At 47.9% G+C, this 20,952-nt stretch overlaps 1 protein-coding gene and 1 long non-coding RNA gene across 2 annotated transcripts; one reads left to right on the top strand and one right to left on the bottom strand.

The window, feature by feature from the left end:
- Positions 1–5,729: 5,729 nt before the first annotated feature.
- Positions 5,730–13,626, bottom strand: NRSN1 (neurensin 1). The gene is made up of 3 exons (XM_055800944.1): positions 13,434–13,626; positions 8,352–8,549; positions 5,730–7,315 (listed from the first exon to the last, which is right to left on the bottom strand). Exons 2-3 carry the CDS (start codon positions 8,538–8,540, stop codon positions 6,917–6,919), a joined length of 588 nt encoding a protein of 195 aa, XP_055656919.1. The 5' UTR covers positions 8,541–8,549; positions 13,434–13,626; the 3' UTR covers positions 5,730–6,916.
- Positions 13,627–16,611: 2,985 nt separating this feature from the next.
- On the top strand, positions 16,612–20,284 carry LOC129784174 (uncharacterized). Its single transcript, XR_008746618.1, has 3 exons — positions 16,612–16,713; positions 18,666–18,769; positions 19,314–20,284. It is a non-coding gene; the product is annotated as an uncharacterized LOC129784174 (long non-coding RNA).
- The last annotated feature ends 668 nt before the right edge of the window (positions 20,285–20,952 follow it).

The raw sequence follows: 20,952 nt of genomic DNA, 5'->3' as shown, positions 1-20,952 counted from the left end.
GCTCCCCAGCTGGGTGTTTCAGAGGTGAGGATTCGGTGGACTGGTCTACGCCACTCTTGCGGAGTGGTTTGGGAAGTGCCTCCTGCACGCCTGCCTGCTGGAGGCTGCTGGCAACCCCTGGGACAGGAGCTGGCAGTGTGCTGGGGAGGGGGCAGAGCCTTCCCAACAGGGATGCTGTGGGTGCGTCTGCAGAGAGAAAATAACCTGGCTGTCTGCTCTGGAGCCACTTCTGAGCTGAGCCCTTTGGCTTGGGCCGTTGGTTCAGGCAGGTGAGCTTCTGCGTGATGTGAAGGACGCTTTCATGACCTACCTGGGGTAAGCGTGTGTGGCACCCAGAGAAAGAGCAGCTTGGGTTAGAGGGCAGTGCTGGGCAACCCCTGCTGGTGGAGGGACGTGGCAGGGCAGAGGACCCTCAGAATGTTCCAGGTCAGGGCAAAGATTCGACGCCAGCTTGTGTAGACATATGGTTAAATGCAAAACACGTTTAAAGCAACTGCCTCAACCTATTGCTTTCCACAGTTGCCTGGGGGCCAGCTCAGGCCAGCTGCAGTCTGTTCTCTTGGGATTTTGAGCTGGTTACATGCAATTGTTGCCAAAATATCGGTCAGAGAAACTTCCTAAGACTTGTGAAATTTAGAAGGCAGGCAGCTTTTATTATGGAGCTGGGAGCACGGGGGATATCTCCTCTTAATGTGTACACCTTGTCCTTGAATACATATCCCTTATATTCTGTATAATCATACATATGCATTGCATTTCCCCCAAATCCCACACATATTCCATTCTCTTCCTGGAATTCATTTACATGAGTCCCTCCTCCTTTTGTACATGCATCATTTCTTCTGAATTGAGTCGAAGGGCTGCCTTTGTGACCACCGACCCAAATTAATTTCTAAATACTTCATGACCTGGTCATCTTAGTCCTTTTTATAATGTTTTCTTGGCAAAACCTGCTAGGTTTCCATGAGGTTCAATCACTTCTTTCCTTTCATCCTAGAAGCTCCTTTCAAGTTAGATCATAAATCTTGTCCATACAATACCAGGTTTTCTCGATCACAATCTTAATAATTATACTAATGCAAGGACTTCTCAATTACAATCTAATAATTATGCTAAGGTTATACATTAAACTTCTGGTATCTATCACAGTCATCTCTCAATGGGTGTTTGTCCCAAGGGCCCCAGCTCCTACCACAGCCCAAGTCACAAGTCCCCCAGGAGATGGTGGTGTCTGATGCTGGGAAATCAGAGACCTCCGCTCGGGGCATGTGGAGGAAGTTCATGGGTTTGAAAAATGCTGGAGCTGCCCCTGCCCTCAAAGCTGAGCTATGGCAGAGAGCTAAAAGAAGCTGGCACTGGCTCCTGTGGCTGTCCTGGGTCTCAGTGGTGGCCCCTGCTTTGCCGCGGTGGGGTGCCTGGCCCATCAGCTTGGTCCCCGCGGTGTTGCAAGGGCAGGCGCTGGTGAGCCCCCCTGGCTGTGGCTGCAGCGAGCCCGGGAGCCGGCCAGCCTGGGGGTGGCGAGGAGCAGGGGGCTCGGGTGCACGCTCCTCGGAGGCAGTGGCAGTGCTCGGCAGCCTTCGGAGTGAGGGGGTTTGTCTTGGCACACACTCGCTCCAGTTTCAAGAGAAATGCCTCTGCAAGGGGTCAGCTGAGAGCTGAACCCAGCCTGAGCAACAGCTATCGGAAAATATTTCATCATCGTAGTATAATATAGGAAAAAATGCATCCTCTCACTGGAGACAATGCACTGGACCAACAATAAGGTCCTTGTGCTTGTCTAGCCATCTCTGGTGGACAGAATACTGATGCTAAAAGTTGATTTCTGTTGGTTTGTTGTTTTTTTTTAAATGTCTGCTTCCATAAAGATTTTAGCCACTATTTGTGTTGTTCTGGCCACAGGTTTTAGACCCACAGCCAGTTTTTCTGTACTTTCAATTTCCACTGACCGTCTCTTCTAACGTTCAATGACAGATGGCCAGTACTGATGCTTGAAATGCTGCGTTTCACCCTGGGGATTCCTTCCCACTCACCTTCTCACCTCATCCATCCCCCTCCTGCCTGTGCTGCAGTCCTCCCTCCCTGGGTGGGAGGCATATTTTGCATCCCTCGAGGCGCCTCGGGCAGGGGTCCCTCTTGCCTCCCTCATCCCTGCTGCCCTCCCGAAAATAGGCACGGAGGCTTGGGAAGGAAATGTCAGGGCTCCACGTTCCTGAAGGAGACGGGGAGAGAAAGGGCAGCAGGTGCTCAAGTCATTAGGTAGAGCAGGCACAGGGAAATGAGGATATTCCAGAAAGTTCTCTCACAGATGCATCCTCTCAGCCTCAGCCTGGGGGTGCCTTTGTGAGCAGTGTTTAAAAATGATCTATTTGCAAAAGCCCATGAATGGCAAGTTGTGGAATAAGTGGGCTTTTGAAAAACAGCTGCAAATGATTAGACAAAACAATAAAAGAAGTTACTTGATGCTGTCTCTTCCGTCGGCAGGGCTGTTAGAAGTATTTGCCTGACCTACCGTTAATCCACAGAGATTATTTTCATACCAATCCCTCCGTAAATTATCCGACAGCAGAACTGAGCTTTGCCCCGCTCCACGTACACAGGCGAAGTGACGCAGGAGAGGTGCCCAGTGTGATCCCCCACGCGACCAGATAAGAGCTGAAAAAAAATCGGGGTGTGGATGGATTGTTTGCCCAGAGATGAGATGGCTCCAGAAGGAAATAGATATTGGAAATAGGAGGAGACTACAGGGGTCTCCCCATTTGCAACGATGTTCCTCAGGGGCAAAGTGTGCCATGGGGGTGACCTGGCCGAACTGAGCTGTTGTTTCTGTAGGAGGTGTGTGGGCATTAGCCCCCAGCGCCGGCTGGAAGGGAATGCTCCCTAGGGATGCTGCTCTCTCCGCTGTGGGAGCGGCAGGATGAGGAGGGAGCAAGGCTGTGCCCCCAAAGGCTGCTCGGGGAGCATCACGCTGTCTCGCTGCGCTGACGTGTGGAGCTGAGGGCAGCCTGCTGCGTGATGGCAGGGGGATGGTCAGCATGGAGGGAGCCGAAGCGCTAATTCCTTTATTTAACCAAAATTTTTCTATTAGCCCTTCGATGGAAAGCTGCTGGTAAAGTGCCTCCAACGAAGGTCCTTGCAGTCTTTTGCTGTCTCCCTTGGATTTCACGCCCTCGAGGGCTAACAGCCTCCCCGGTGCGCAGGTTCTGCTGCTGCTCCCCCCACCCAAGCCCCTCTCTGCTGGTCGCTGCTGGGGGTGCCGCAGTGCCTCCCCTCTGCTGTCACCACTCTCATGGAGGGCGGTTTGCTTGTGCTTGCACATGATTTAAAAAAAAATAATCTTGTACTTGGAAGCGGCAGGCTGGGGCTGTAGTAGAGGCTGGAATTAAATCTGCCTACAGGCAGCCCGGGAGGAGGGGACGTTTCCGTGTCTCTGCCTTTGCTTGCGGTTCCCTGTGCACTGGGGACAAATGGGGAATGAAGGGCTCAAGGCAGCCGGGAGCGGGGAGGAGAGAACAGATGCTGAAGAGAAAAGCATTTTCTGCGCAGTGCGGTAGGGGAAGCAGACCTAAGCTTCAGGAGAACATGTATTAATGAAAATGAAGTCAGTGATTACTACTCAGACTGAAAAATGTGACTTCTTTCACCACAACTGCAGAGAAAACGGTGTTGGGCTAAGAGGGGTTGTATTGTAATTTTAAGCCAAATGAGGCTAGGAGAGGAACAAGAAATCAGGTACCGTGGAGAAACTGAAAGAAGCTTCTTCACCTAGGAGGACAGAGGGTTGGAAAAAGAAGAGCTCGGCTGCTTAAGCCATATTTTATTTGCATTAGGGTGTCCATTAAAGTGCCCTTTGGAAAGGCGATGGCAGCCAGTGCTGGGAGGGGAAGCCCCAGGCAGTGCCGCTGTGGAGCCTGTGCTGCAATTTGGTGAAGATGGGAAAAGGGAAAATGATATATGGTGGGCAAACAGTATGTGCAGGGACAGAGCACCCCCAGCCTCACTGGGAAGTTCCCTAGGAGCTTGGCTGCCCCTCACTGCTCCCCAGCTGGAGGCCATACCCTAGGCGTTTTCCATGAAGGCAGCAAAAAACCCATCTCTGCTGCTGCTGCTTCAGTTCCTGCACCGAAGGACAGAGGTGTTAAAACATTACAAGGAGATGGATCTTGAGAATGTTTCTGGCATGTCATAACCTTTCCAGTATGTGGCTTCTTAATAGTAACAGAGTAATTTTCTGCTTAGTATTTCTACAAAAGCCCTGTGTGGCACTGATTCTCTGCTGTGAAGGATTGCAGCCTCCGGAGGTCTCAATTCTGGAAAAGCTCTAAGCAACTGCAACACGGGTTTAATGAGATGAAATGTGTGTGGCAACGCTAGCCGTGACAGCGTTACCGGCTTTGCTGCTGCTGATAAATCCCAAATGCATTTCTGAGCCCAGCAAGCTTCAGTAAGATCCTTGAGGGTTTTTCTTTTTCCCTGACACCTGGGTAATGCCATGCATGACTCATCCTCTCTCGTACTGTCAAAGCACGTTCAGTTCTGCAGGAGTGATGCGCAACGTGACCAAGCACCTGGTGCTGGGGTCAGCTGTCCTCTGGACAAAAATTTAGCAACTCTTATTTGCATGTGTGTCCCACGTGAGGTGTGTTTTAAGGAGAACTGTACACCTGTATAGCTACTTCAGGTAAACAAGCCTGACCTCTGTGTGCTTTTCCAGCTGGAATTCCAGTCAAACTTCTAGTATGGCGTTCACAAAAGGTATGTGGAGAGAAGGGACTTGTAATCGCTACAAGAACCCTCGCTCTCATCTCCTTTGGTGAACTTCACTGTAAAACTTAAAATGTCTTATTTCCTGCATGCACAATTTTTTAATTAAAACTCTCCATCGGAAAGGTCAGGAGAGCTTGACTCTCTGCTGCCCACATGCCGATAGCCTGACAGCAGTGAAAGCTAATGGCAGTAAATAAAATTCCTCCCAACCTGAAAAGAAAGCGCTGAGGACCCTCTCCAGGTGGAATAACTAACGAAAGGTTAGCTCCCATGTCCCAGTCCTGCCACGTGCCCTGTGAGTAATCTCTACCCATCACCCCTGTTCTTGCTGGTTTTCTTTATAAATAAGACACAGCTCCTCTTCTTTTCCTCTTCTTTTCCTGCGTTGTGTGCTCCTCCCCTAAGATTACAATCTTTTTTTTAAGCACTGGGTGCAACGTGCTTTTGCACTTCTAATATATATCTGGGTGCCAGTGAACCATCACACACACCAAAACCTGCTTCATTTCATGCTCTGTAATCGCGTGCATGCAATGAGCTCTTGACTGTCCACCTTTCCAGCGCTGATGTTTGGATGCTGCAATTGCATTGCTAAGATAGGCACTTCCTTTGCAGAAGAAAATTTTACGCCTGATGTTCTTGCCAGCTACGATAATTATTGTGGATTCAGCTGAAACTTCCAAATGTGTATGTTCTGGTTTATTTAAGTTGTGGCAGTATGAACCAAGTCACAGACAACAAAATGTCTTATCAGTGAGGGAAGGAGCACAGCTGTTGATATGTGCCTGTTGTTAGTGTGCTGGAATCTATTTGATTCAGCACCAAAGTGACTTCCCCACCTATGGGAGCTACAAAAACAGGCTGCATTAAGAGACCAGTGAGTTTCAACTGCCCATTTTCCTTTCAAACTGAAATATTACATGTATAGATAAGCCTGCTTGACTAGAAATAGACTTTTCACAAAATCCATGGTTGGCTCACGCCTAGAATTTTATTCAATCCATTCAAAAAATAGACAGAACTATAAGGTGGCACATATTGTCAGAGAGTACAAATGTCACGTCTTTCTTTATACATTTTAATTTAAATCCATAGATTAAGACAGTGAAATAATTGCCCTGGGTGGGAAAATAATTAAGGGTCTTCCATGAAAGGACAAGTCTTCAGGTAAGCATTTACACAAATGTATCTGGTTAAGCATAACTTTTTCTATCCTCTATAAAAATATAAACAGCATTTCAAAATGTCTTTAGATAAGTATGTTAAGGTCATCTAACATGGCATTAATGTCCTGACAGAATACGGGTCCTGGGCACGTCAAACCACACTTAGTAATCTGTACCCAGCCAAAACCAAAACATTTTGTATGAGCTACAAACATAATGCAATATAATGAAAGAAAAACAGTATCAAACCAAAGATACACAAGTATGACGTTCCTCCTCCCAGATGAATTCCTTATCTTTATTTTGTATTTTTTGTTAATATGGCAATGACTAAGACAAAAGTGGCAGTTCTACACAGGTTAATTGTAACTCGGGACCAAGTATAACTTGCTTTTCCCAGAAACTAACATCGCTGGGAAGTGACCTGCGCCAGGACTGGATTAAGGGCACTCACTGTCATGTATGTCTCACCTGTGCAGTATTACTTTGATACAGACCACAGCACATGACAGGAGGACAAATGCAAATTACAAGGGCAGAATCTTGGCTTCCCAGACAGCAGAACCAGGCTGTAAAAGTGAAACTAAACAATATTTTGAAGGCAAGAAGAAAATTAAACAAAAAGCCAACTAATCTAAACTTTAAACAGTGGGATGTAGGGTGGTCCTGGTACAGCTGTCATAAACGCACCCTATGTTTTCCAGGGATGCAATCTGATAAGCTAAACACCTAATCATTGTTGCAAGGACTTACTGGTTCAACACTGATTAAAATGTTTGAATACACTGAATATATTGGTCACAGGTCTAATCACATACTTTCCCTTTTCCCAATCCTAAATTTGTATCGGAGCAGCTTCCTCATCAGCTGTGTGTTTGTATAGCAGAGCACTCGATGTTGTAATTGACTAGCACGTACGCCAACAACGGCTGGTATTTTCCAGTTAAAGTGATCTACAAGTGAGAAACAAAACCTAAGGATAAGGGTCAGGTTTCAGATAAAGGTTGGACATTTTGAACTTTGGACAAAGTAACAGGTATCTTTGATTCTCCTGGTGCTGGCGCTTTTGTGACTGGGTTTGCATGGGCTTTTATATCAGCTATTCTCTCTTTAAATCTTTGCTGGAGGTACTTTTCTTCTTTGGAGTAACTTTTGGCAAAAGCAGACATCAGCAGACATGCTGCCATGGTGGACCCTCCAACACAAAACAAGATTGCTCCTGCCAGCTTGCATATATCAAGGGACCCATTAAACTGAACGGCACGGGTATCCACCACAACAAAATCATCTTTCCCAAGGGCTTCGATTTTCGGTGGCACAAGAAAACCCACTACAAGAACCGTTAAACCTATCAGCATAAAAGCCGTCCCAGAGATGAGTCCGACCTGGAAAACAAAGAAAGAAACAAAACCCCCAATTAATATGCCTTTCCAGTTTTCAGTTGGTAAGTGGCCCTAGGAGGCGTTTAGCTTTCATTGTCTCGCAGGGACAGTTCTCTCTTTTAGGAGAGGGCTGATACTTTTTTTTTTTATTTAGGTCATATGTGGCCCTGCTAGAACTAGAATACGCAGAGAAACTGTCTTTTTACAATTCATATTTATATAATTCAAAACCGACATTTCTGAAACAATGGAATATGCATCTACACATTGAAATAGCATTTTGTGTCCGAAGGCCCCACGACAGAGGACTGCAGTTTGACCTCAGTGCCCTGTGACTGATTATTGCTTTAGCTTTAGGTGGTGGTGAGCACCAGCAGTTCAGTCCCTGCACAGGGTCTGTCATATCCACCCCTTGCTTTTACTCCACAAAATGCTGTTCCTTTACAGGGATTAGAAGAAGTTACCATTGCTGGGAACAGATCACAGAATATTTCTAGCACCTTTCAAGTGTGAGAGCACACTTTGGTTCACACAGATCAGCCCTACCATCAAAGCAGAGGCTGGATTAGATGGTCTCACAGGCCCCTTCCAGCCTGTGGTCTTCTCCAGTTCTGTCAGGTTCTCTGGCCTTAATGCGGACCTTGTGGGTTTCCTGATCCCTAGGTCACACAGTCCTGGGGTTACTGCTGTTAACCTACCACTCCTGTTCCCAGTAATCTGGCAGGACTACTGTGGGTGCAGGGCAGAGGTAAGCTACTTTGAAGCTATGGGTGGGGTTTCCTGCGCAAGACTTTGATGGTTCAGTGACATGGCTCTTTGTGACAGAGAAACTATAGGATCCAAAGACCCCAGAATGCCCCTCGGAAGCTCCTGTATTTCAGTAAGAGCACCCTGCTTTCAGACAGATGGTTATTGAGTCATCTCAAGGAAAACTGAGCAACAGAAGACCTTTCTGGATTGAGACCTAAACCCATTATTTACATGTGAAAGTCTTGAAATGGGAGTTTCTCCCTCTCTAGTAAACAGCAAGAGGCAGTACCTTCCAGAATGCAGAGCTCCACCTGCTAGGCGATCTCTGGATCTGAAAATCATCCTCATACTCCCAAATTGAAGCTGTGCAGTCCTCATAAAACTGATGCAGGTAGGACCGAACTCCATAGCGTTGGTACCCTCCCTCGGTGCTGCCCTGTGCATGCTTGGACCCACAGATGTCAGCATAGGAGCTCATCCTTCCTACCTGCAATGAAAGGTTTCACGCAAAGGAGATCATTATTAATGTGGTGGGAGAGAAAAGCTGGCTACAGACTCTCCAGATGACACGAAAAAAAGCAGCCCAGGAGAGACCTTTCCTTCACTTTTTTCCAAACCAACAAACGAGCCTGACAGAGTTGCATGCGGTGACTCAGCTCGAGCGAACTCAAGCATCTTGGCACAGCCAAGGCCTGAAGTTGCTACTGGGAACATTCCCTCCCATATGCAGGGTGCCGTCTCCCCATCTTTCACACTAACATGCTACTGCGTTTCCGTGGAGATTGGAAAAAGCAGAATATATCAGGTAACAAAAGCCAGCATCCCTCAAGGGCTCATGCTGCCTCTCATCCAGACTGTTTCTATCAGTCAACCAGTTTGCAACCTTAGGAACTTCCAAAACTGCTGTCCTAGGTGTATTTTTTAATGTTTTTGCTGAAGCTTTTGAAGTGCAGGACTAAGCATTGATATAACCATATTGATAGCCATAAGGAACAGAGGCAAGGTAGTACTAGACTGATTGAAACTGTATATATCCTGTCATATATATGAGACATATGTCATATATATCCTATAACTTAAATATGGATAATTAAAACCAAAAAAGATGGAATGCCATAACAGCACCAGTCTCTCACTGAGGAGAGTGAAATGGAAATACTAAACTTGTGGCCAACCACTTCTCCCTTGGAGAAATCAATGCCCAGGTTCCTGCTGACTTTAATAAAACCAGAATTTTGCCTGCTATGAAGACTACCACCAATGTTCCCTACTCTTTCTTTCTATTTCATGGAAGTTCTCCTAATGCACAGTATTTGTATTTAACTATGCAGGTCCCAGGCCTGAACTTGCTTGCACAGACGTGACGCTACCAAATTCATTGAAGCAACGTTAGACCCTAAAACACCTTGAGCAACAGGTCAATGCTACTTAAGCTGACTGACTTCTCTTTAAAGAAGTTCAAAAAGCCTTAGTCCAAAGGGAACTGTTAATCAGTATGTGCATCTGAATGTCACAGCTCAATTTGTATCAGCTTCAAGCAGTTCATCTGATTGCCACAGTAATTTTACTTAGAGGGAAGGAAGAGAGGTTTGACATGCTCATGGCAGCTAGAACCTCCCAGTTTTGCAGCTCTACCAGTCCTTTGCCCTTCAGGACTGGGTGATCTTGCTGGGAGCAAAATACCAGAGTATGCAAGAAAAACAAATGCCACTGCATTTAAACAAAGCAGAAGCCAGAAAGTATCGATGGGGAATGGCAACAGCCTGAATGAAGTTTTCGGTTGGCTCCAAAATCGCTGCTGGTGTAACAGTGATCTTCCAGCCTTTTGGAATATGCTTGTGTTCTTGGCTCAGGGATAAAGAGGGGCTTGCTTTTTCTTCTTTATAAACCCCAGTAATCTTGGTTTTTATTTATTTTCTACATCTAATATGTATTTAGTTCAGTATTTCATGATCTCAGCATCTTATAATTGCAAATCTCCCTCTGTAACTCGTGATGAGGTTTCAAGGCTCTCAGCAGTCATGACGGATGATGGGGGCCCTAGCAAGGGCCAGAGCTCCCGTCAGGCGAGGAGGGCACAGTGCCGGTGGCTGAGCTTTGCCGAACTGCAGGGGTGGCAGCAGGCACAGCTTCTGGCAGGAGCTCCTTCTTTGAACCCAGAACTGCTTTTGCATCCCCTGCAGGTTTCCCTTTTCTGCCTCAGCCACGGTAAAGTGTTAGGAAATCAGAGAAGTGCTCTCTGACTCTGCGGATGAGCCTGCTCTCTGGTGATGGTACAGCATCAGTGCCCTCCAGAGTGCTCAAGGTGCTGGCCTTCCCAGGCAAAGCAGAAAAACAGGCAGGGTAGACAGAGACCTTGAGACAGCAGGAAACGCCTGGGCAGCGCCAGCTGCTCACCCTGTGAGCAGAGAGAGCCTGGCACCTGGGCCACCTCCTGTCAAGTTGTATGTTGCTAATACTGATGTTTCCCCACTACAGTTAATATATTGAAAAAAATCTGTTGTGCTCTTTTAAAATGCTATGAATCTCTGAACACTTAGAGGTACAAAAAAAAAAAAAAAAGTAGTATGGATACATGTATATAATCTGAACTCTTGTGGGGGAATGTTGGAAGTTATTCTACTTTTGGAGCCTGTTTGCTCTTTTGCAAAGAGCTCTTTTTGTTTCCCTTGAGAGTCCCTCCTTCTGCTCTTTATTCCCTACTTGAAAAGAGAGGAAAAGTAGTCCTCTTTCCTCACTGCCACCGTTTCTTCAACAGCTAGCTACCCTCTTTCACAGGACAAGCACTGAATAGTTCTCATCAAATCAGAGTTCTGTCCATGTCATAAAAATACCTTAGGGTGAAAGCAGAGGATGAAGCAATGGTGTAGTTTACCGCAGGTGCCCCAGCTCTCACGCGCAGGATCACACAGCCTATACCTCAAGGTTCGGGACAGTTTCTGTCTATATCCCTCAACATACCTTCTGGTTATGAGTAAGCAGGTGCTTTATCTCCCACATCAGAAAGAGAAAAAAAGTATGGAGGCTAACAAAAGCTCTGCGGAGACTCATTCTCTTGGGTCCATACTTAGATCTTTATTCTCACATCAACCCTACCTCCGTAAGTAAATTATAAATTAAATTAAGTAAGTTAAAAAACCTCCTTGAACAACTTAAGTCATTCAGGTAAGCATATTCAGCATCGCATAATGAGCAGAGAGAGAGGTGTTTTCCCCAGGTGTAAGTGACTCCCTAAGGTCAACAAAAGGAAGGACCAGATCTAACATGACCAGATAATGTGGTTTGCCAAAGCTCACTTGCATCACTCCAGCTGCCACCCAGGAGAGAATCTGAGCTGCTCTGGCTTCTCCAGAATTCAGAAAGCAGGTGAAGCAGATTGCTGAACCAACAACTGTATTTATTGCAATGAATTTAAGGAAACTCAACGTAACGTGACAGAAAGCCGTATAAACACTATCTTGCATTCACTGCACTGTCAGTAGGTTTAGTCAAGAGAGAGAAATGAGAGTGTAGCGTTTCTAACAGCTTGATGAAGAACTGCCTGTAAGAACCACACAGCCTGAATCACTTACATTACATGCAGACTCTTTTTCTTTAGCAGTCTAAAATGCTAATAGGTGGGTTTGGTCAGGCATATGAGCAAATGATAAATAACAGCTGGGAGGTGGAATAGAAAACACAAGAATGTTCTTTTCCTTGAAAGAGTTGCAATAGCATCAGGTAGCATGACCTTTTAAAATGGAAGAAAAAAAAAAAAGAAACTGCCAGCATCATTAATTCTTTTCAAGCACTGCCTAATATTAGTCCCACTGAACATTTTCTTTATGCTCAGACTCTTCCACTTCTAAGTAATGCCCTGTCTTTTGCTATCTCATTCCTTAGAGAAAAGAGAAGGCTTCCCAGCCCTACATGACTCATTGAAGCAGCCTGGTAATTTGGCCTAAGATGGTCTCTATTCTCAGCTACAATGTAAACATCATGTTTTTCTTGCTACTTAACAGTTGGGGCAGAGGAACTGGAACAGTCAGAGTAGGGTGGGAGAAAACGGCTCTCCATAAATAAGGAAACGTGTGTCACAGCATCAGTTTACATTGGATGAATAAATCCTGCAGTAGCTATGATCTCCTGAGTGTTGCGCATTTGCATGTCTCACCTTCATGGCCGAGAAACTAAATGCTGAAATGTTGGGAAACTTTTGCTAAAAAGAGAATCACTGCTGCCCAAATCAGTGTTACACACAAGCTTAGAACATGCATCCAGGCCGCAGGAAGCAGTTTAATCATTAAAAGTTTTTCAGTGCCTAAACCCGAGGTGCCTAGGAACACGTGGGATGTATGATCACAGCTTCGGAGCACACCACTGCGTAGTAGCAATCCATCCCCTAGCAACTTTTGTTTCCATGGCAAAAGCCGTCCTGTTTACTTTGAGCTTTACTATTCTCCACTGATCCGGGGAGATGTGACTGGATTGGTGAACAGGCAGATTAAAAGATGAGCAAACTCCAAGAAAAATCACCCAATCATTTTTTTTCAACTGTTTTGCTTTCATACTGAAGGGTCGGACACATTTGGCCCCTGAAAGGCAGGACAAAGCAAGTAAGGCCATGCCAGTGCTCCGCCGCCGCGCCCAGCCGCCAGCGTGCGGCACAGGCACGGCGGGTGGCGCCGGCGGGTCCCCCGCTCCCTTCTCCGCGCTCACACGCCCCGACCCTTCCCTTCGGAGGCGCGTGTTTGCAGCCCCTGCCCACAGAAGCAAGAGCCCTGTGGGAGCGTGAATCCTGGAATCAATAACCCGGCTCCGGCGGCAGCGCTGCGCTGGGCTCCGGATGCCTCGGCTCCCTGCCGGCCCCACCGCCACGGCCAGGCACCCCGCGGCCGGGACCCCGCGCAGCGGGACGGGGGCTGCCCCCGGGGCCCTCAAGCTACTGCCCCCGGGGCCCTCCGGGGTGCCGGGCTGCTCTCGGGGCGCCTCTGCCCCCCGCCGGCTGTGCGCAGGGCCTTCCCCGGGGCGGGGGGCAAGGCCGGGGGGGGCTGCAGCGCGGCCTCCCCGCCCGCCAGGTGGCGGCCCCGCAGGCGGGCGATGGCCAGGCCGGAGCGGGCCACCCCGCCCGCCGGGCAGGACGCGCTTTCCAGCGCCCCTTTCCCCAGCGAAGGGGACGATCCCCCCGCCCCCAGCCCGGCAGCCCCGAGGCCAGAGCACGGCCCGGGCTCCCGCAGCGCGCGGCAGCGGCCTCCCCCCGGGGCGCGCCGCTGTGCCCCCCCCCGCCGCCACCCCCCGCGGGAACCTCCGCGCCCCTCCGAGCGCACCGACGGTCCCAGGCGCTTCCCCCCGGCTCCCCGCGCCGCCAGTGCGCCCGAGGCGGCGGCGTTACCTGCCGCTCCCGCCGCTCCCCTCCGCCGGTCGAGCAGCCGCGGCGGCGCTAGCTGCGGCCCTCCCGCCCCGCGCCCATCGCCGCGCCGCGCCGGCCCCAGACACCACGTATGAGGTACGGCCCGGGGCGCCGCGCGCTCCCGCTCCGTGCCTGCGCACTGAGCGCCCTGCGCCGAGCGGGGCCGGGCCCCCCGCCCCTCGGGCCCCCCGCCCCTCGGGCCCCCCGCCCCTCGGGCCCCCCGCCCCTCGGGCCCCCCGCCCCTCGGGCCCCCCCGCCCCTCGGGCCCCCCGCCCCTCGGGCCCCCCGCCCCTCGGGCCCCCCGCTGCGGGAGCGGGGTCCCTGCGGCTGCCGCACCGCCGGGGCCGGGGGGCGCGCTGGTCCGGGGCGCCGCCCCCCGGGTGCCCACCGCAGCCGTGGCCATGGCGGGGTCGTGCCAGGCGGCGGCGGCAGGAGGGGGCTCGGCCACTGTGGTGGGAAAGGCGGTGTCAGAAGTACTTGGTGGGTCGTACGGGTGCTGGGTGTAGGGCACCGGTAAGGTAACGTCTGGGGAATCGGTTCTGGCTGTAGACTCTGCCCTTGCAGCTCAAGCGACCCGACGCGTGAACGCTCCCTTCATGGGCTCCGCCACATCCCACTGGCACCCTGTGTCCTGCACCCCGCATCACACTGGCACCAGCACCCCGTGCCCCCTCGGCTGCCCTGCCGCCTTCTCCTGCTGCCCGGCACTTGCAGTGGCTCCAGCCGGGTGGCTGAGGGGTGGCAAGCAGCGGTGGCCGAGGCACAGAGCAAGGTGCTGGGAGCACGGGAGTGTAAACCAGCCCCAGCCCCAGCCCCAGCTGGGCTGAAGGGGCGCAGCGATGCCGAGCGCCGGGCACCGGTGCTGGGCCTGCCCTGCCGGCTGCGGGTCGGCTGTTCAGCGGAAACGGGCTTCAGTGAGGCGGCCTGAGGAGTTACTGAAGCGAGCGAGGGAAAGGCATGGCAAGGCGCTACCGGCTGGAGATGCTAACATGTACTGCGCGAAGTAATTCCTCTGAAAAAATAACCAGATAACCAGACCCTGAAGGGCGAGAATGCTGAAGGGTCCTTGCAGTGCTCACACGAAGACATAGATTGTGGTTGCATGTGGGAGAGGAGGATGGAGAATGTCTGAAGAGAGATGTATGAGAGGAGGATGGAGAATATCTGATCTGACAGGAGATTAGAGAACAACTGATTGTTATGAAGGAAAGTAAGAAAGATAAACAAGGTTATCTAGCCAAAAGGTGTCTGCGTGCTTGTAGTGATATGTAGCTATGTAACTGCAGGAACAGTTTCTGCCCTGAGCCTGGTGGTACCTGCAGCTGGAATTTGTATCCGGGCTCAGAGGTATAAATATGAGCTTCTCTGTACAATGAAGTGTCTCTGGTTGCACCACAACCAGAGTCCGTACCTTCATATGCCACAGTTGCATGCAGAAAAACCGAAGTGCATTAAAGCCAAATGGGGTAAGTATCAGCCAACGGCAAAACAAAGTCTTTTTAAAGTGCTTAAATCACTATAGTGCATGAAGAAGAAGATGCGATTGATGGTGGTTTCGTTAATAGCAATGCCCAAGCTCCTTTGAAAAAAACTTGCACTTGATGACAACAGTAAGTTTGGTCAATTGCAAACTAGGAATCATAAAAATAGCTATTAAAATGAGCATGTAAGGGAGTACGTTTGGAGGAAGAAGTGCTGATTTCAGTGGATTTCACCCTGTTCTTCCAAAGCTGTGGTGCCTTTCCCGTTTCAAGTAACAAGTGATGCCAACAGTGGTTCCCCTGACCTGGGCAGAGGTACTTCCACAGCAGTGTTCTATTCGGTGAGTAGCGTGGGCATACCCCAGCCTGAGGCAACTGACATGGTTATAAGCTGACAATTGATTGTGAAAAAACAGGAAAATACACTGCAGTGATAAATGAGTGAAAAGCAGGATGGAGTATCAGTCTTCAAAGGGATTTCCTGATTGATTGCCCTGTAAGGCTAACACCAGATTTACATGGAGTATCACAGCTAGGACTGAATGCTGCTTTATCCCAAATCAGGAAGATGTCTTCTCTAGAAAAAGCAATTAATCTACACAAGCTGCCCTTTATTCCCAAAGCTAGCTTCTTTTCGTTACTTACCTACTGACAAAGGGAATAAATAAAAGGAGTGTGAAATACCTGTATCAGCCCAGTACAGTTTTGTTTCCTCATATGGACATGATATGCTCAGCAAACCAAGACAGATTTGCACTGTAGCAATGGGCACATTTAAAGGAATGCTAAAAATGATCTGTGAACTCCAAATAACAACCCTGAAGGCTAACCACTGATAATCTCAGAAGTTGCTTTTAGGGTACTTTCAGTGCATTAGGAAAACTGTGAACTCAGTCTGAGATCAGAGCTCTTCTTGAAGCAGAGCTGAGCTTGGTTGTGAGAGGTATCAAACAGAAGAGTGTAAATGTCCTGTTTAGCCTTGAATTCAGTAATATCAATGCAATGATGTTTTAGAATATCAGAGTCTATAGGTCACAGTGTGACTCAGGACGTGAGCTGTTGTTATATGGCGGAATTTCTAAATTTAATTTTTTTCTCAGTTCTTAGTTTTTGCAGAATTTAGGCTGTGTTTATCCTGAAGGCTTCAGCAGGGAGTGGCATGGAGAGCAAGTCTAATACTCTACCTCAAGCCACAGATGTTGTTCACTTGATTTTATTCTCTTTTGTGGAGACAGAACCCAAGCCTAGTGCTTTCCTTATCTTCCACCTGCTGTGCTATAGGCTTCTGATGGACGGTAGTGAGCATGCCAAGGAAAACAATCCTGTATGTCAGCAACTTCTGTAGGTGGTGGTGTTGGTCACCCTAGAGTTTACGGGCTTCTTTCTCTCTTACTGAGAAGTGAAGTGATTATATCAGCTAGTTTGGTGAATGCAGCTGAGTTAGTTTCTGGGAGTCTGTGCTGAGTAGGAAAAATTACAGCTTCTGGAAAACGCATTTCTCTGGTAGCAAAATACAGCAATTGGTATGAGACTCATGTTTGCTGAGTTGCAGGTGTCTCTCCCTATTTGCTTGACAGCGATGGCAAGCTTCCAGAAGCTCTGCTTCCGTTTCATGTGTTGTGGAAAGCCGTGGCCTGGATAGTTCTGCTGTAGTGACATGACTGACATGGTTGCCTGTCCTTCTCTTCTTAGTGCCTGGCTCACCTTCGCCGGGGAGCTTCCTCTTCCTGGAAAATCTTCAGTTGCCACAAACCCACAAGGAGCAGCTCGGCCATCTAAAGGTGATCCCACCCACCTTCCACACTATAAAGGGCAGCAGAAGAGTGGTGGGAGAGTTCCTTCCACTGCAGGAGTGCCTGAAGAGGGCTGTGAGGAGCAGCAGCTAATAGCTGTCCTCTGCCATGCCCCTCGCACTGAGTGTGCTCCAGGAACTGTTGCTGCCATTCAGGTGGTGCCTTCCAGTAGGCAGGAATACTGGGGAGGAATGGGGCAAAAAGGCAGAGGCCAGTTCAGGTTGGTGGTACTTTTCTGGTGCTCATTCTGCTGCCACTGTGGCAGTTCAAAATGACTAGAGGAGGCTGAGGGGAAAGGTGGCAGTTCCTCATCCCCTCCCCTCATTCGGAACAGATGCTTCTGTTAGGATGCCTGGGATCCACACTGTTTTCTGATAGCAGAACCTGGAGGACAAATCCGTAGCTGTCAGAAGCGCAGATTCAATGTCCTGGCTTAAAAGACATGGATGCCTTTACGAACATATTGGGTACTTGCCTGCCTTTCTGCTGCTAGAAATGAGATTGATGTCCTCTTCCAGCTACTTTTGGAGAGCGATCTGGTGAGACAGGCCGGTGCTGGGGGAGTCAGCTGTTGCCATTCGCTCTGCAGACTGGCTTGAATCGAGTAGACACAGAGGGTATTTTATAACGAGTATCTTATTTTTCAAAACTTCTGATTCAGAGCATGGTCTATGAATGGAAGGAGTGGGGTTTTTTTCAGCATCTGGACACATACTGCCAGCTGCTCGGTTCTTGTTTAATCTGAAGTGGTTTGCTTGTTGATACTGTCTAGAAATCTGTACTTGGCTACTTGTTTTTCAAATACTGGTGTATCTCCTAGTGCTTTCTTCAGAATGTTCTAGCTAGAAAAAATGATTAATTGTGATAATTTGTCATATTCTGCCATCACCATCTTTCTATATAGATTTGTCTTTGTCCCCTGAGCCAGAAATACAGAAGGTGCTTTCTTGACAATCCAAATCATAAATCTAGGTGCTATTTTTCTACCTTACCCTGAAAGTATATGGGCTAGGAATTGTTAATTCTATTTTTCATTCTTGTTGTATTTGTATTTGTAAAATGTACACATTGCTGGTGTATTTGAATAGTGTGATAGCAGGGAATATTTGCGAGCTGTCTAAACCCAAACACATACAGACAAGTGATTGAAGATATGGCAACAACAGGGAGTTTGTATGTAGGAGCAAACATTTGCCCGTGAGGGAATGCTGGGCAAAGAGGGATAGGCAGGAGGAATTAGAGGTGTTCCAGTGACTGATCTTCACTCCGCCTATCATGTTTGTGTTTCCAGAGTTCTGTAAGAAATTTGCTTGCACTTAGGCCTGGTTGTTTCCAAATAAGCTTTGCAGATTCAAGGTTTAGAGGCAAAAAACCTTAATATAGATCCACACGAAATGGCACAATGTCAAACCCACCTTTTTCTAGAAGTGTCAAGCGTTGGACAGCAAACATGTGCCACAGTAAGTATTTTATTTGCAACAGCTACTACTACCGCTAGACGGCTGTGTTGTTTTAAAATACACTGCCTATGAAGATTGGTGGCTAGGAGCTTGGGTTAATTTGTGAAATTTGGATTCTCAAGGGAAGCGTAATTCAACGTCAAGGGCAGGTGGGGGAAAACTATTCAGAATCATTCTAAGAAATTCAGTGTCTCAAGAGGACTTGTGGTGTAAAGTACGTTCAAGTGTTGAGCATCCCTGTCAAGAGCAGACCTGCCAGTGTGCTCAGCTCCCAGCGGGACAGCCAGCCAGGGGCCGAGTTTCTGGCTGTGCTGAGCTGTGGCTGCCACGTGTGTGACTTACTGTGCTTGAGTGGGTTTGGCCATATCGGATGAGTTTCTCTCTGTGCTGTATTCCTTCCTCCTGTGCCTGTGAGGAAAAATGTGTGAACCAAAGTGTCTTTCGGTAACTCTTACATGCCTGTGCTTTCTGTCCCCATAGGTGAGGTTGCTAAAGATGCCCGAGTTCTTCTGCATTTTGGTGCCTGCATGGAAATGAAGCATCTGAAAACTTGACCGCTACTGTGAATGCTGAAGGTCATGAGGGTAACATTAGTGACTGCTCTCAAAATACCGTAGAGTCTTAACATTCTGGATGATTGCTATCCCAGAAGTCATTATACTGCTTCCTATCAGCTTTTGATAAACTGGATGGCTTTTATAAAGCAGCCTTTGAAAGTTAATAACACATTTACTCTGTGGTTGGTCTCTCATATACCTTTATGTATAATCCAAATGTTGACAACATGGCAGAGTGAAGATGGTACACAAATACAGTGTAGTCAATGTTAATGGAGTTTGAAAAGGCATATTGTGATTGTGAGGCCAACGATGGGAAGGATGACACTGTGAAGTTGTTACTGTCCTTGCATACTGGCAGTGCCTGCGAGTGGCTGTTATCAGGCAGGAGCTGCGTTGTCTAGAAGACACTGTACAAACCTCTGTGCAAAGGCATCTTCTGCTTCAAGAAGTTGTTTTTGTTGTCTGAAACAGTGTAATCACGCTGTATTTGTAATGTAATTAGACATCGTATCAAGTGCCAATTGCCAGGCTGTCATTGATTGTCTGTTAATCTGTATTCCTCATTCAGAAAACACTGCTGGATTTTGGTGATGAAAGTCTCTCTCCAAACAATTACTTCTCTGAGGGTCGTGAGAAGGATTAGATGCTTTTGCAACCAACTATATATTTACTTTCAAGAGAACCTGTATGCAGCTGCAACCCAAAGACAGCACCTCTGTTGCTATGAGGCTCTACTGGAGTTTTAACCTCTTTTTGGAAGGAAAAACCCCAAACAGGAGAGCTCACACTGGTTGTTCACAGGATTTATAGATGTTATGACAAAATAAATGTGTCAAATCTGTACAAGGTGTTTGAATAAAGACATGAGGGAAATGTTTTCAGCCAGTCCAGTAAAAATTTGGTTCCGCATTTGACCCTAATGCACTTTCAGGACTGGTAGGATTACAGGCAGGTACCCTTAAGAGAGCAGAACACTACTATTTCTGAACTAAAAAAATAATTGAAGTTCTCTAGTGACATTGCCCACCTTAATTTACTGATGATGTTCAAAAGTAAATAGGCAACAACCATAGGCAGACAGGTTCCACTCTCATGGGCACCTGTGAGTGAGAAGAATTACCCTGTGCTGTTTGATGTATAACCCAGCCAGGTTCCAGTGTGAATATCGTCCTTTTGACATTATCCTCAAACCTGCATGCGGGACATTTAAAACATTGCTGCCCCTGTGAAGATGTCACAAGGATAAATTGGTTGATGTAAGTCTTCTGCTTGTGCCTACAGAGTTTTAAAATCCTTTTGATTTCTATAAGCATATTTCACTGGGAGTGCGGTGCGCTTGGTAAAGCTAATTCAGCAGAGGACCTTTCCTAAAGTTGTTTTTTGCATTGACACCCAAAAATTTCATTGCTTTTTGCTGCTCCCCAGGGATGAATTACCTGCACTTACCTTGACTAATATTGTTTCTCTTACAAAGAGAGTGTGATAATCACTTATTTGGACAGAGTAGAATAACAGTTGCGTGCAGACTTCATGAGGAAATAGCACATGTGTTCCCTAATAAAATCTGTTTCACTGTCTGCTTCCTGCTGTCTGCTTGCTTGGTGTGATATGCTGTTATATGCTAGCTGCGTAAGGCTTGAAAGAGGAGTAATTCCTTGGAAGTCAGGGATCAGTTAGGAGTACTGGGAAGTCCTGTGTCCCTCTGTGTCCCCACCTGCATCTGATGGTGGACAGCTGCAGGTGCTTGTGGAAAGATTATAAAAATGGGGCAATCACATGGGGTTCTCTAAGTTCTTAGCTTCTGACAGCATGCAGCCTAGGGACTTATGCGCTAGAGGAAATCATAGCCAACCTCTTAATGTTTAATAGCCGTTAATGAGCCTTCCCTCATGGGTTTAGGAATCCCACTGCTTTTTGAATCCTCTTTTGCTTTTGGAAACTGCTGAAATGGGTTGTGGCCTTAATTCACTGTGAAAAGGAATAGCGTTCCAGGTATCTCTGCAGAACAAATTTTTTAACTGGGAAGTCAGGTGCTTTTTCATTCTATGCCCTTTTTTAATAACATGCTCAGGATAGCCGTTTGCTCCAAGTGTTCTGTGCAGAAAAGATTGAAGACTAAGGCCCAGATATTAATACCTGCTTTGGGATCTACTTATTCTGGCAATGGTATCACATCAAAGAGAGCTAAGCACTTTGAAACCAAGGAG

The sequence above is a fragment of the Falco peregrinus genome, chromosome 3, assembly GCF_023634155.1.
Source record: "Falco peregrinus isolate bFalPer1 chromosome 3, bFalPer1.pri, whole genome shotgun sequence".
Classification (NCBI taxonomy): Eukaryota; Metazoa; Chordata; class Aves; order Falconiformes; family Falconidae; genus Falco; species Falco peregrinus.
The sequence above is the reverse complement of the archived record's forward strand: the minus strand, read 5'-3'. Positions and strand labels throughout refer to the sequence as shown.